This window comes from Osmia bicornis, chromosome 11, assembly GCF_907164935.1.
Source record: "Osmia bicornis bicornis chromosome 11, iOsmBic2.1, whole genome shotgun sequence".
Lineage (NCBI taxonomy): Eukaryota > Metazoa > Arthropoda > Insecta > Hymenoptera > Megachilidae > Osmia > Osmia bicornis.
In genome coordinates, this window is record NC_060226.1 from 6,482,985 (window position 1) to 6,495,311 (window position 12,327).

At 33.5% G+C, this 12,327-nt stretch overlaps 4 protein-coding genes across 7 annotated transcripts; 2 read left to right on the plus strand and 2 right to left on the minus strand.

The window, feature by feature from the left end:
* The first annotated feature begins 50 nt into the window (after nucleotides 1–50).
* Nucleotides 51–3,563, plus strand: LOC114873800 (endoplasmic reticulum-Golgi intermediate compartment protein 3). 3 transcript variants are annotated; one of them, XM_029182501.2, is made up of 8 exons: nucleotides 51–225; nucleotides 662–820; nucleotides 889–1,005; nucleotides 1,078–1,118; nucleotides 1,211–1,275; nucleotides 1,344–1,567; nucleotides 1,657–1,785; nucleotides 2,839–3,563. In XM_029182501.2, exons 1-8 carry the CDS (start codon nucleotides 141–143, stop codon nucleotides 3,174–3,176), a joined length of 1,158 nt encoding a protein of 385 aa, XP_029038334.1. In that variant the 5' UTR covers nucleotides 51–140; the 3' UTR covers nucleotides 3,177–3,563. The 3 variants fall into 3 exon arrangements, with proteins under 3 accessions (XP_029038334.1, XP_029038336.1, XP_029038337.1); XM_029182503.2 differs by having other exon boundaries at nucleotides 755–820; XM_029182504.2 differs by lacking the exon at nucleotides 51–225 and adding an exon at nucleotides 236–341.
* On the minus strand, nucleotides 1,797–2,612 carry LOC114873801 (reactive oxygen species modulator 1). 2 transcript variants are annotated; one of them, XM_029182505.2, is made up of 3 exons: nucleotides 2,463–2,612; nucleotides 2,072–2,208; nucleotides 1,797–1,997 (listed from the first exon to the last, which is right to left on the minus strand). In XM_029182505.2, the coding sequence occupies exons 2-3, from the start codon at nucleotides 2,200–2,202 to the stop codon at nucleotides 1,889–1,891; spliced, it is 240 nt and encodes a 79-aa protein (XP_029038338.1). In that variant the 5' UTR covers nucleotides 2,203–2,208; nucleotides 2,463–2,612; the 3' UTR covers nucleotides 1,797–1,888. The 2 variants fall into 2 exon arrangements, with proteins under 2 accessions (XP_029038338.1, XP_029038339.1); XM_029182506.2 differs by lacking the exon at nucleotides 2,463–2,612 and adding an exon at nucleotides 2,366–2,428.
* LOC114873799 (transcription termination factor 3, mitochondrial) lies at nucleotides 3,524–4,979 on the minus strand. Its single transcript, XM_029182500.2, has 2 exons — nucleotides 3,898–4,979; nucleotides 3,524–3,819 (listed from the first exon to the last, which is right to left on the minus strand). The coding sequence occupies exons 1-2, from the start codon at nucleotides 4,841–4,843 to the stop codon at nucleotides 3,542–3,544; spliced, it is 1,224 nt and encodes a 407-aa protein (XP_029038333.1). The 5' UTR covers nucleotides 4,844–4,979; the 3' UTR covers nucleotides 3,524–3,541.
* A 1,853-nt stretch (nucleotides 4,980–6,832) lies between these two features.
* LOC114873819 (electron transfer flavoprotein-ubiquinone oxidoreductase, mitochondrial) lies at nucleotides 6,833–11,461 on the plus strand. Its single transcript, XM_029182550.2, has 8 exons — nucleotides 6,833–6,996; nucleotides 7,844–7,951; nucleotides 8,046–8,394; nucleotides 8,473–8,779; nucleotides 8,855–9,096; nucleotides 9,174–9,568; nucleotides 9,644–9,865; nucleotides 11,204–11,461. The coding sequence occupies exons 1-8, from the start codon at nucleotides 6,963–6,965 to the stop codon at nucleotides 11,365–11,367; spliced, it is 1,821 nt and encodes a 606-aa protein (XP_029038383.1). The 5' UTR covers nucleotides 6,833–6,962; the 3' UTR covers nucleotides 11,368–11,461.
* Nucleotides 11,462–12,327: the final 866 nt, after the last annotated feature.

Genomic DNA, 12,327 nt, shown 5'->3' on the forward strand with positions numbered 1-12,327 from the left:
GCAACCAATCGTGTTCTGCGGTCTGCCACGTTTCCGGGTTTGTCGCGTTGTCACATATGAGTTGCGGGAAAAGTTAGCACGCCGTGCACAGTTCGGTCACGGTTCCATCCGTGTTAGAAAGTTTATTTCGTTGATCAAGTATGCAAATATTGCGGCAATTAGATGTGCACCCGAAGGTGCGCGAAGAAGCTGATATTCTCGTGCGAACTTTCAGTGGTGCCATCGGTAATGTGTTTCACTTGTCAAAATTAACACAAGTACCGCCTTCCCGTTTTGTTGCGAACAGCTTGTAATAAATTCTTTCACAAGTAGACTGGCTTCCCGAGGATTCTTTTTATGCTGTAAAAAATTTCACATAATTTCATTGATTATGTTCTCGGTCGTTTTTGTTGAGAACGAGTTGACTAGACCCGATTAACCTCAATTCTCGACGATAATTCAAGGAATTGAGTATCGCTCGTTATTTCTTTTTATTTTTTTATTCAAACAATATCGTTTATTAGTATTTGACGAGGTATCATTTAAATTTTTTCACATATCACAAATTGATTGGTAGAATTTGTGACTACTTCATACCTATTGTTTACATTTGACATCAATGGTAAATAAAAGTTCATAACCTATGCTCAGTATTTGTGAACGCTTGTGTATGTGATTTCAGTGACGATTATTAGTACCATTATCATGGCCATTTTGTTTCTAACTGAACTGAATTATTATCTTACACCAACCCTTAGTGAAGAACTGTTTGTAGACACGTCAAGGGGTTCTAAATTGAGAATTAACTTGGACATAGTGGTTCCTACAATATCCTGTGATCGTAAGTGCATTTTGTCTTGTGTATACAATTATTAATACTAAACAGGTATTACATTGCGTGTACTTCAGTTCTATCAATAGATGCAATGGACACAACAGGTGAACAACATTTGCAAATAGAACATAATATATTTAAAAGACGGTTAGACTTGCATGGTAAACCTATAGAAGATCCACAAAGAACAGGTGTGTGCTAAGGACATATAATAGTTGAAGCAAATAACAAAATCATTTCATTTTCTGTCTATTTTATTATAGATATTACTGACACTAAAGCACTTAGCAAAACAACAACAAAGGTAATTAAACTAAGTACTATTTTTATACATAATACTTTGTACCTTAATTTGTAAAAACTATTCTTTAAAAAAAAAAATCTAATTTTACACAGTCAGTGGAAAGTACTACTGTTGAAACATGTGGGGATTGCTATGGAGCTGCTACTGATAAACTCAAGTACTATATTACAAATATTTATGTATCATTTTATAGAAAACTTTCATACATTTGAATTAACCCTGTAGGTGTTGTAATACTTGTGATGATGTAAGAGAAGCTTATAGTCATAAGAATTGGGCTTTTCCTGATCCAGCAACAATTAAACAATGTCAGAATGATAAATCAGTAGAGAAAATGAAAACTGCCTTTACTCAAGGGTGTCAGATCTACGGTTATATGGAAGTAAATAGAGTAGGAGGAAGCTTCCACATTGCACCAGGCAGTAGTTTCTCTGTTAACCATGTACATGGTAAATTAAAAACATGTCTTCCTTCCTCCTACATGAACTAAATTTATAAAAAACAGTATATGATAATATGTTTTAAATTGTGCTTACAGTCCATGATGTTCAGCCATATACATCAACTCAATTCAATATGACCCATAAAATTCGCCACTTAAGCTTTGGGCTAAACATTCCAGGAAAAACAAATCCCATAGATGATACCACTGTAGTTGCAATGGAAGGTATGCCCTTATTCTATAGAAACATTTTATTAACAAATTAACAGAATTCTCTTGCATTATACAATCCATTGTGTCCTAAATTTGAAGCACAAGTCTTCAAGTACTAGCATCGTATTCCAGTTCCTATAGCCATAAATGTACCAAATGTTCCGCCACCTTGGAGCATCACTTTTCCAACGTTGTTTATCAGTTCCCTCCCTCTTAATCCATATCTAACAATAAATATTCCGTTATAATTTCGACCAAAGATATCCTGTGATATTACTTATGATGAATAAATTTATACCTAAGTGCAGAAAATCCCCCGAACAAAGCACCAGATGCCATGCCAACACAAAATCCAATCATGAAACCCAATTTCATCCTATCCCAGCACGAAGGAGCTTGTTGATACATACCTCCCGATACGACCGGCATTTTCTTCTACGAATATAATTTCCGATAAGGACATACAATTTTAACCTATTTAGTATACATATCGTACACTTAAAACTTACGATTCTTTTGCATGAATATAAAACATAAAATTAAATTTTGTTGATAATTTAATAGAAAATGTGTTAATTTAACTTCAACATACTGTAAAATTGCTTCATTAATGTGCTCCCGGTATAATCAGAAACTGTTTTATTCGTAAAGGAATATGTAAATATGTTTTTTTAGTTATTGTTACTCACAATTTATTTATCCGTCGTTGAAAATTATATTTCACTTTTGTATCGTTCTTTCTTTTTTTATATTACAACTTATAAATCTCTTGCACGATACATTCAACACATCGCACCATTGAATAAGAAGGACGCCATGTTTCTTCATATGTATATGATAAAAAACTACTGCTTCGACGCTTCCGTTTGTTCTGAATGGCGGAACATTCAATTTACGCTAAAGTATTTCTATTCAATAACGTTTGAATGCCTTATCGAAAGAACATTCACTTTCAATTTTAAAATACTAAATCGTTAGGTCAGTCTCATGCAATCCTCGTGATACCACGTGTCACTGCAGTTGAAGCTCTACATTAATGTTTCATTGTTTTTTTTTTTGTTTCAGGTGCGATGATGTTTTATCATTACATCAAAATTGTGCCTACAACTTATGTGCGTGCCGATGGTTCCACGTTATTAACAAATCAGTTCTCGGTAACTCGACACGCCAGACAAGTGCCCCTATTCAGTGGTGAATCTGGTATGCCCGGAATATTCTTTAGCTATGAACTAAGCCCGTTGATGGTAAAATATACGGAAAAAGCAAAATCATTCGGTCATTTCGCCACAAACTTGTGTGCGATTATTGGCGGTGTATTCACTGTTGCTGGGTTGATCGATTCGTTGTTGTATCACTCGGTTAGAGCGATACAAAAGAAAATAGAACTAGGAAAGTACAGTTAAAACTTAGATCGATTTGCTAATATGAAAAGTATTGTAAAATTTCTAATGATATTTTTCATAACGACGGATAATTTAAGCGATGAATACCTGCTGTAAAGTAGCATGATCTTTTTATTCAGTAATCGGGCGTATTGACAAGAAAAAAAGACTAATGTAATAACATAAGATTTATTGATCTTTTGTATTACCTCAAATAATACTGGCACATTTCTGTGTAAAATATGTAATGCTGTACATAAAGATTTATAGAAGTATTTAAGAGTCTTTAATATTTAAGTAAAAATGACAAATACAATAAAGATTATGTTATTACTTTAAAAGAAAACTATAATACAACTGTATATGCATTACTATTTCTTTATATATTAAAAGCTTTTTAAGAACAAATTGTAAGTATCAATAGAACATTTTGCAACATTATTACAAAAATCAACATCTGTACCAGTAACCAAGACCTTAGGTGAAACATACAATGGTTTCAAAGGATCATATTGATCTTTTTGTAAGTGTACTAAAAATTCATGCCTCCGTTGAAGTCTATGTTGTCTACATAGTAAGATTATTGGCTGTACAGCAATAGTTTTGTGGGACAATTTCATTTTGTTATGAGCATAATCAAAAGTTTTTACCACTTCAACCTTAGCTGCAATTAAAATGAAAAATCATATAAAACAAACAATGGATCACTGAGATATTTTCAATTTGTTTTTATCTTATTTACCTCGAATCCACACTCTAGGTGTTTGGAGTAAAATAAGTTGTGCTTCAATCAAATTAAAACCCATTTCTTCTTTAACAGCAAAACTACTATTTCTTATTCTATTCATATCATATGTTATAAGTTTTGGACATGTTACAGTTAAATGTCTTACTTGTTCTCCTGATAGTTTATAAGCATTCTGGAAATGACCTAATCTGTAATCTATAATCTTTGTTTTAAAAGACAACCAAGGAGGATGTTTGTTTACTATCGATTTTATCATGTCAGGTGAAAACTTATGAGCTCTTAAGTATCTTATTCTTGTATGAAGATCATCCATATTTTCCTTGAAGATTTTAGGATTTCTGGTAATGAAGTAACCAAGTCTTTCTGGCATTACACCACAGTCATGTAAAAACTGTATGTATGGTTTGATGTCTTTCTCAAAATCTAAAGTCAGCAACATTTCTGTTACATCTCTATCACTTTCTAATTTATATAATTCAACACCTAATTTAACTAACTGCTGAAGTGTATATGAATTATCTGCAAATTTTGCAAGATTGTAAGTTGCTGTAATATGAGGTCCAATATGAGAAAGATCTTCATTACAAGGATCCAATGGTCCTGATAGTTTTTCATCTATATCCTCTAAAGCATCAGTCAATTTATGTTTATGTGTATCTAACAAATTAACGTTATGAGCATCATATTTATTATCCTCGTTGTTTTTCTCAGAAATGTCACTCGTTAACCCTCTAACATAACTTTTACCATTAGACGTAATATTTTCCGCGAAGCGACAATCATTAGGAATTTTATTAGGAGCTTTATCCTTTAAATTATCAATTGAAGAGCACAGAGTAAGTTTAGAACTTGTTGAAATATTTCGAAAAATAAAATTGGTTACTTCACTGGTCTTGCAGCGCGCAAGCCGTAAAATAGTATATGAATGTAAAAATACCATGTTAAATAAGAAAATGCAATTATATAATTATGTAAGTACAATAAAATTTTGATAACAAATCATAAAGTAAACTTTTCATTACTCACAATGTTAAACAACATTGTAATATGTTCGTCCAGTGACTACAGATGTAGAAAACTGGACATGCCTTTGTTTTCATTATTAATGGGGTTCCAGACACCCCAGATGACAACGGGTCGGTATGTAGAGCGCAACGGGGTCCCTGACACCCCAGTACGAAATCAGGTCGGTATGCAGAGAGGGTCATCTATCTACAGGGGTCCTTGGTACCCCAAGATGATAACACGTCGGTATGTAAATAGGGTCATCGCGGGGTCCCTGACACCCCGGATGCCGTGCAAAGAGCGTTTTCGGCGTTGAGGGGTTCCTAACACCCCAAGATAATATCCAACGCATCGCTGCAGCGGGGTCCCTGACACCCCAGATGCTGTAAGGTCGGTATGCAGAGTGCCGCCACCGGTTCGAAGGGGTCTCTAACACCCCAGCATGAAATCAGGTCCATATGCTGGGAGCGTTACATCCCTACATCGCTTCTTCCCTTACATCCCTACATTGTTTCCATCCCTACATTCCTTATATTGCTTCTTCCCTTACATCCCTACATTCTTTTCATCCCTACATTCTTTTCATCCCTACATTCTTTTCATCCCTACATTCCTTTCATCCCTACATCCCTTTCATCCCTACATCCCTTTCATCCCTACATCCCTTTCATCCCTACATCCCTTTCATCCCTCCATTCCTTACATTTCTGCATCCCTTATAATAAATATATTATCAAGACTGCTTCGAGTAAAGGTAAGTACAGGTAAGTTCGAGAATTTGGCGAAAATTTCGAAAAAACAGCGCCCCCTAGCGGCAAAAATGCGAACTAAAATTTAAATGTCGAATCAGCGCCCTCTGGTTTTTGAAAAAGGAACTATATCATGCTCAATTTCTGGCCCTCTGGCGGGAAAAATGCGAACTAAAATTTCGATGTTGAATCAGCGCCCTCTGGTTTTTGAAAAAGGAACTAAATCAAGCAGAGATTTTGGCCCTCTAGCGGCAAAAATGTGAACTAAAATCTCGACCTCGAATCAGCGCCATCTGGTTTCTGAAAAAGGAACTAAATCAAGCAGAGATTTTGGCCCTCTAGCGGCAAAAATGTGAACTAAAATCTCGACCTCGAATCAGCGCCATCTGGTTTCTGAAAAAGGAACTAAATCAAGCAGAGATTTTGGCCCTCTAGCGGGAAAAATGTGGACTAAAATTTCAATGTCGGGCCAGCGCCCTCTGGCGGTGAAAAAAGGAACTAACTTACCTTTACTTACCTTTGCTCGAAGACGCCTTTATACTATATTTATTATAAGGAATGTAGGGATTAAAAGAAGGCAGGTATGAAAGGAATGTAGGGATGATAAGAATGTAGGGATGATAAGAATGTAGGGATGATAAGAATGCAGGGATTTAAGGGATGAAGTGATGTAAGGAATGTAGGGATGAAAAGAATGTTGCGATGAAAAGAATGTAGGGGTGAAAAGAATGCAGGGATGTAAGGGATGAAGAGATGTAAGGAATGTTCGGATGTATGGGATAAAGATATGTAAGGAATGTTGGGATATAAGGGATGAAGCGATGTAAGGAATGTAGGGATGAAAAGAATGTAGGAATGAAAAGAGTGCAGAGATGTAAGGGATGCAGAGATGTTAGGAATACCGAGATGTAAGGGGTGCTGGGATGTAAGGAATGCAGTGATATAAGGATGCACAGATATAATGGAATCAGAGATATAAAGGGTGCAGGCGGAAGTAATAAAATCAACACGTTCGTCCTCCTAAGGAGTTTATTCAATAAGCCGCCGGAGGGTCAAAATTTTTGCAAAATTTAATTCCTCTTTTACCGACAGAGATTGTCAATACATACTACTACGAATTTTCTCTAGATGGCAACAATGTATGTTTTACAGTTAAATTATCGATAAAAAGGGGACACAATAATGAACTCAGTTTTGACGGATGATTTTGGATTATACTTACAGCAACAGCTGGGCGTGATTATCGTAATATAGATGACCGGTACTATTATCTGGATCATAGTTCATTTATTGTAATGTGCAACTATGGCTCGAGTGATATTTAATACATCAAACAACCGTAAGTTCGTTAATTATACCATTGTTTAAGGTAATATTGTATGTTTTATTTAATAAAGATTGTTTTAAGTGTTTGGAGAAATAATAAGTAAGTTTAGGTATTTAACTCTTAAACAACTGATTTGTATGTTCAATCGAAGAATGACAAGTTTCTTTATTATAATTTATAACATTAATAAAAGTGTTTTATATGTTGAGTATAGTCTATATTAATTTAGTAATGAATTAAATGATTCAAATGAAGTGTACACCTTTTCTTTTTAATGCAAATTTTATATAATGTACATTGAGTTTAGAAGAAAAAATTCTACTAAATGTTTTTACAACGTTAAAGCATTTATAAACGCATTATAATATTGGAATGATTATATCATGTATATAGAAGATACATATTGCACCATCACTTTTGTATGGAAGTGAACTTTACTCTCATAATATACATATATACACATACATAGCGATAAAAATAAACTTTATTTCGATGGACCAATTACCGACTTATGATATGCGACATAGGGTTTTTAGAGCGTGACGTACTTACGAAAACACAAGTAGAAATGTATTGTTTTAATCAGACAAATTCATAAGAATTATATTGATAGGCTAGATTCATTTCTTCACTAATATCTTTATCTTTCGATTTGACAAGATTGTAATTACGCAAGACGAATAAAAAATTAAACAGATTCATTATATTCTTGTTATATTTACCTATCTGTTAATATTCATTGTAATCCATCAGAAATATTTTAAAATTTTCAAATATGAGAATGATTTATGTCATTTATAAATTGTAAAAAATTATATGTTAAGTACTAATATTCTCCTTTAATCATGTCTCTTGATAGTACAGAAATTGAAATGGACTTTTCAAAGAGCCTATTCACAAGAAAAGTTTCCAAAAATCACAACTCATTACACTATTGTACCCAGGGAAACAGATCCAAGATGGAAAGGTATGTGATCCATGAATATTAATCTAACATACAGGTATATTAACAAATTTGAGAAGATATATTCATTAATTTTATTTATAAACACATGTTACAGGTATGAACATGGAAAGATATGTAGATGAAACTGATATTTTAATTGTGGGAGCTGGTCCAGCTGGGCTATCTGCTGCAATCCAAGCACGTAAATTAGCAGAAAAGCATGGAAAAGAACTCAGAGTTACAGTCGTTGAAAAGGCTGCTACTATTGGTGGTCATATCCTTAGTGGAGCTTGTATAGACCCTATTGCTTTGAATGAATTAATTCCAAATTGGAAGGAATTGGGTGCACCATTAAAAACTCCTGTTACAAAAGATAAATTTGCATTTCTCACTGAAAAAGGCAGAATATCAGTACCTATTTTGAAAGGAATGCCAATGCATAATCATGGAAATTATATTGTTAGGTAATAAATTAAATGTACACATTTTTGTTTATATATTGAAAATAATTTTTTTTTTTGTTTAATTGCTATCTTTTGTAGATTAGGTCACGTTGTAACTTGGCTTGGAGAACAAGCAGAAGCTGCAGGAGTAGAATTATATCCTGGATATGCTGCAGCAGAAGTACTTTATCATGAGGATGGATCTGTTAAGGGAATTGCTACAAATGATGTTGGTATTGCTAAGGATGGTTCTCCAAAGGAAACCTTTGAACGTGGAATGGAACTGCATGCAAAATGTACGATTTTTGCAGAAGGATGCCATGGTCACCTTACAAAACAAGTATCAAAGAAACTAAATCTTAGAAAGGATTGCGAACCTCAAACTTATGGCATAGGATTGAAAGAGGTAATTAGCATAAGATTTTCATGTACTTACTTTTAATCGGAGCGATAAATGTGAGACAAAAAGCATTGTTAATAGATCTGGGAAATTAGTCCGGAGAAACATGCGCCTGGAACTATCGAGCATACTGTTGGCTGGCCACTGAAAAAAGATACTTATGGCGGTTCCTTTTTGTATCACCTCAACGAAGATACACCTCTTATAGCCATTGGTTTTGTTATTGGCTTAGATTATGCTAACCCTTACTTACATCCATTTAAAGAATTTCAAAGATTTAAACATCATCCAAGTATTAGATCGGTACTCGAAGGAGGAAAGAGGTGAATTTGAATACAAGTACTTTTATAATTATGAAAGTCTAGTCATTGGTTTTGCAAATCTTTAATTGCTATTTTAGAATTGCGTATGGGGCAAGAGCATTAGTAGAAGGTGGTTTTCAATCTATTCCTAAACTTCAGTTTCCTGGCGGCTGCCTTATTGGTTGTACGGCGGGATTTCTTAACGTTCCCAAAATTAAAGGAACGCATAATGCCATGAAAAGTGGAATGCTTGCAGCAGAAAGTGTAATTGAATCTATTATAGACGCGGAAAATAATCCCTCACCGACAAAAGGTTTAGAACCAAAAACTTATACTGAAAAAGTCAAGAATAGTTGGATTTATAAGGAATTAAAAGCTGTAAGAAATATAAGACCAAGTTTTCACACGAGTCTTGGTCTTTACGGTGGTTTGTTATATTCTGGATTTTCGATGTTAGTTGGTGGACGAGAGCCATGGACCTTCTCTCACGGGGGTACAACAGCTTATAGATCAATTAATTGATAAAATATAAGAAATGTATTCGTTACTATCAACGGCAATTTTTTAGGTCTCGATTGCAAAAGATTAAAACCAGCTGCTGAGTGTACACCAATTGAGTATCCAAAACCAGATAATGTAATATCTTTTGATTTACTATCTTCTGTGGCTCTCACTGGTACAAATCATGAAGATGATCAACCTCCTCATCTTACCTTGGCAGATGATACTATACCAGTGAAAAGAAATTTAGAAATATTTGCTGGACCAGAAAGTCGATTTTGTCCTGCAGGTAAGTCATAAATGTATTTAATACCTGTACATATAGTTGATTATAAGCTTTTTGTCCATTTCTCAGACTTAGGAAGAATGCTTTTGCAGAAGGTGATAGTGGATTATGAACTTAATACTTTTTACTTTTACAGAAATATAAAAATAAATTCATAATTCATATTAAACTGTTTGTGATTTTAAATATAGTAATCAAGTAGCTGAATCTGCATTTAATAACTAAAATATTATCTAGGTTCCTTTCTCTTACTTATTTCTTATAAAAATATGCTTTTGCACGAACATCTGTAGCCTGATAATAATTTCATCATTCCCAATTTTTTTTTTTCTATATACTTATGCATTTACCTTATGATAAAAATTGCTTCCTTTTCTCCACATTTTTTTCTCTTCTTTTCTTTCCGTTTCCAATCTTTCATCTCTGTTTTCTCCCTCTCTGAGTTTCGTCTGGGTTTATCGAGCGATGTGTCCTTGAACTTGGGCCATCCGGGCACCCCTCACGGCTAGACTACCCTCAACCAAGCTCACTTCTCGAATTCAAAGTGCTGCGGCCAACAACCTTGCCATAGAATACCATTTTGTTCGTGCCTATAAATTCAGACATTGATTTTGATACACACATGAATCACTCACAAATCATAAATCAATTAATTTGAATTTTTTTTAAATTTTAGAGCTAAAGCACTTGATTTATGTTTAACTTTTTATATTTTATCAATTTTTCTACTTATCGCATTATAAACTTTGGAACCTTGAAATTTTGAAACACTAATTTAAAGTAGCAGTATTTTATAATTTTTATTTTTACTTTCTTCTTGATAGGAACAGGAAGTTCGAATAACATTTACTTGAATAACGTTATCTAGTTCTTTGTAGAGAAACTATAATTTTAACAGAATCAAATCTGATCCTATCATGGTACTTAAGGGTTGAATAAAATTATTAGGATTTGTAAGAGAAAAAATATAAAGTTTCAATGTGCCTGTTGCTCTCATACTCAGTATTTTTTCTTTCTCTGTTACGAACCGAGTTTTCATTTCCCTAAATGGTAGTCGGGGAAATAGGGAGGAGTCTGATAGGGAGTTGTTTTCCTACAGGATACGGCTAGAACGTCTGGATTATGGTGGGGGCAGTTTATCGACTGTCTGGCGGAGGGTATGGATTTGACCTTCGAAATGAAACTCTTGGTGGGTTTTCTTTGGGGTCATTCCATGTTAAATCGATCATTTTTTGACTATGATGTCGCAGGTTTTTTTCCCAATGAAATATGAAAAGATAAAAGTTAGGGAAGGCTTAAGTCAACATTTTAGAACATGTTCCATTTGTTGTTTTTTTCTAGGTGTATATGAATTCGTACCACTAGAATCTGGAGATGGAGAACGGCTACAAATCAACGCTCAAAATTGTATTCATTGCAAAACGTGTGACATTAAGGATCCAAGTCAAAATATTAACTGGGTTGTACCGGAAGGTGGGGGTGGTCCAGCTTATAACGGAATGTAAATAACACTTACATAGTCAATTGTTATAGTTTGTATGATCTTATATGCGCAAACTATATTTTTTTACGGTAAATAAAACTAAATCGTAACAGATACTGAAAAGTTCAACAATGAAATCATTAGCCCGTACAATTAAGTTTTTTACTTTGCACTGTATCAAATTATAAAAAAATTTACAAACAACGAGAAATTATTTAATGCGTGAAAAATATAAGGAAAATATTTTTGTATCGTGATAAAGCAGGATATTAGAAGTGATTTCCTTTGATTTTATAACTACGTTCACTGCCATTATGTAATTTGCGCTATTTGTTATTTAATTTATTCACTCATGTGAAAAGTATAACACAAGACGAAGTCAGTTTTAAAAATATATATCTTCCATGCGATTTATAGAAATATTTTTTATACAATTTTTCTGAATGGGAAAGAAATTGTTATGTACATGTGTCGACAAATTTATAAGATTATTGCTTGAAATTAAAGATTTTTACATGTAACAACGTTTTATAACAAATAAATAATATGTCTGTTATTTTAATGATAGTGTATGTTACAACAAATTTCAATAAATGTATTTATTGATACTACCTCGAAACGAAATCTTATTTCAATTTCCTTTTCTTCTTTTTCAACGTAAGTTTAATGTCACCTACAGCTGCCATCATTTTCTAGTATAATATAGAGTTCCTGGATTAATTTGATTAGTCGATTACTCATGTTTTTATTTTTAGTTGTCACTTTTTCGATTTGCTCTCTTTTTATTATTTAAAAAATTTTTTATATCCGTTTCTGCAGTAAGAAATTCTAAATGGATGTGCAGACTAAACTATTGATTTACCATTTTGTCAATCCTTATCACGTGCCAATAATTTAATACTACATTCATAGTAGTTGCATCTCACGTATGTTAGCTTATTCGATTCGTAAGTATTGCGGACTTGATTTTAAGTTTTCTTCG

Excerpts from the sequence above, each read along its gene's own strand:
- LOC114873800 (XM_029182501.2), top strand. The coding sequence starts at position 141 with ATGCAAATATTGCGGCAATTAGATGTGCACCCGAAGGTGCGCGAAGAA. Across the intron at positions 821-888 it reads TCCTACAATATCCTGTGATC|TTCTATCAATAGATGCAATG; the intron begins GTAAGTGCATTT and ends CGTGTACTTCAG. Across the intron at positions 1,568-1,656 it reads CTCTGTTAACCATGTACATG|TCCATGATGTTCAGCCATAT; the intron begins GTAAATTAAAAA and ends TTGTGCTTACAG.
- LOC114873819 (XM_029182550.2), top strand. The coding sequence starts at position 6,963 with ATGGCTCGAGTGATATTTAATACATCAAACAACC. Across the intron at positions 6,997-7,843 it reads ATTTAATACATCAAACAACC|TACAGAAATTGAAATGGACT; the intron begins GTAAGTTCGTTA and ends GTCTCTTGATAG. Across the intron at positions 9,866-11,203 it reads AAGTCGATTTTGTCCTGCAG|GTGTATATGAATTCGTACCA; the intron begins GTAAGTCATAAA and ends GTTTTTTTCTAG.
- LOC114873799 (XM_029182500.2), bottom strand. The coding sequence starts at position 4,843 with ATGGTATTTTTACATTCATATACTATTTTACGGCTTGCGCGCTGCAAG. Across the intron at positions 3,820-3,897 it reads ACCTAGAGTGTGGATTCGAG|CTAAGGTTGAAGTGGTAAAA; the intron begins GTAAATAAGATA and ends TTTTAATTGCAG.
- LOC114873801 (XM_029182505.2), bottom strand. The coding sequence starts at position 2,202 with ATGCCGGTCGTATCGGGAGGTATGTATCAACAAGCTCCTTCGTGCTGG. Across the intron at positions 1,998-2,071 it reads GGGGGATTTTCTGCACTTAG|ATATGGATTAAGAGGGAGGG; the intron begins GTATAAATTTAT and ends ATTTATTGTTAG.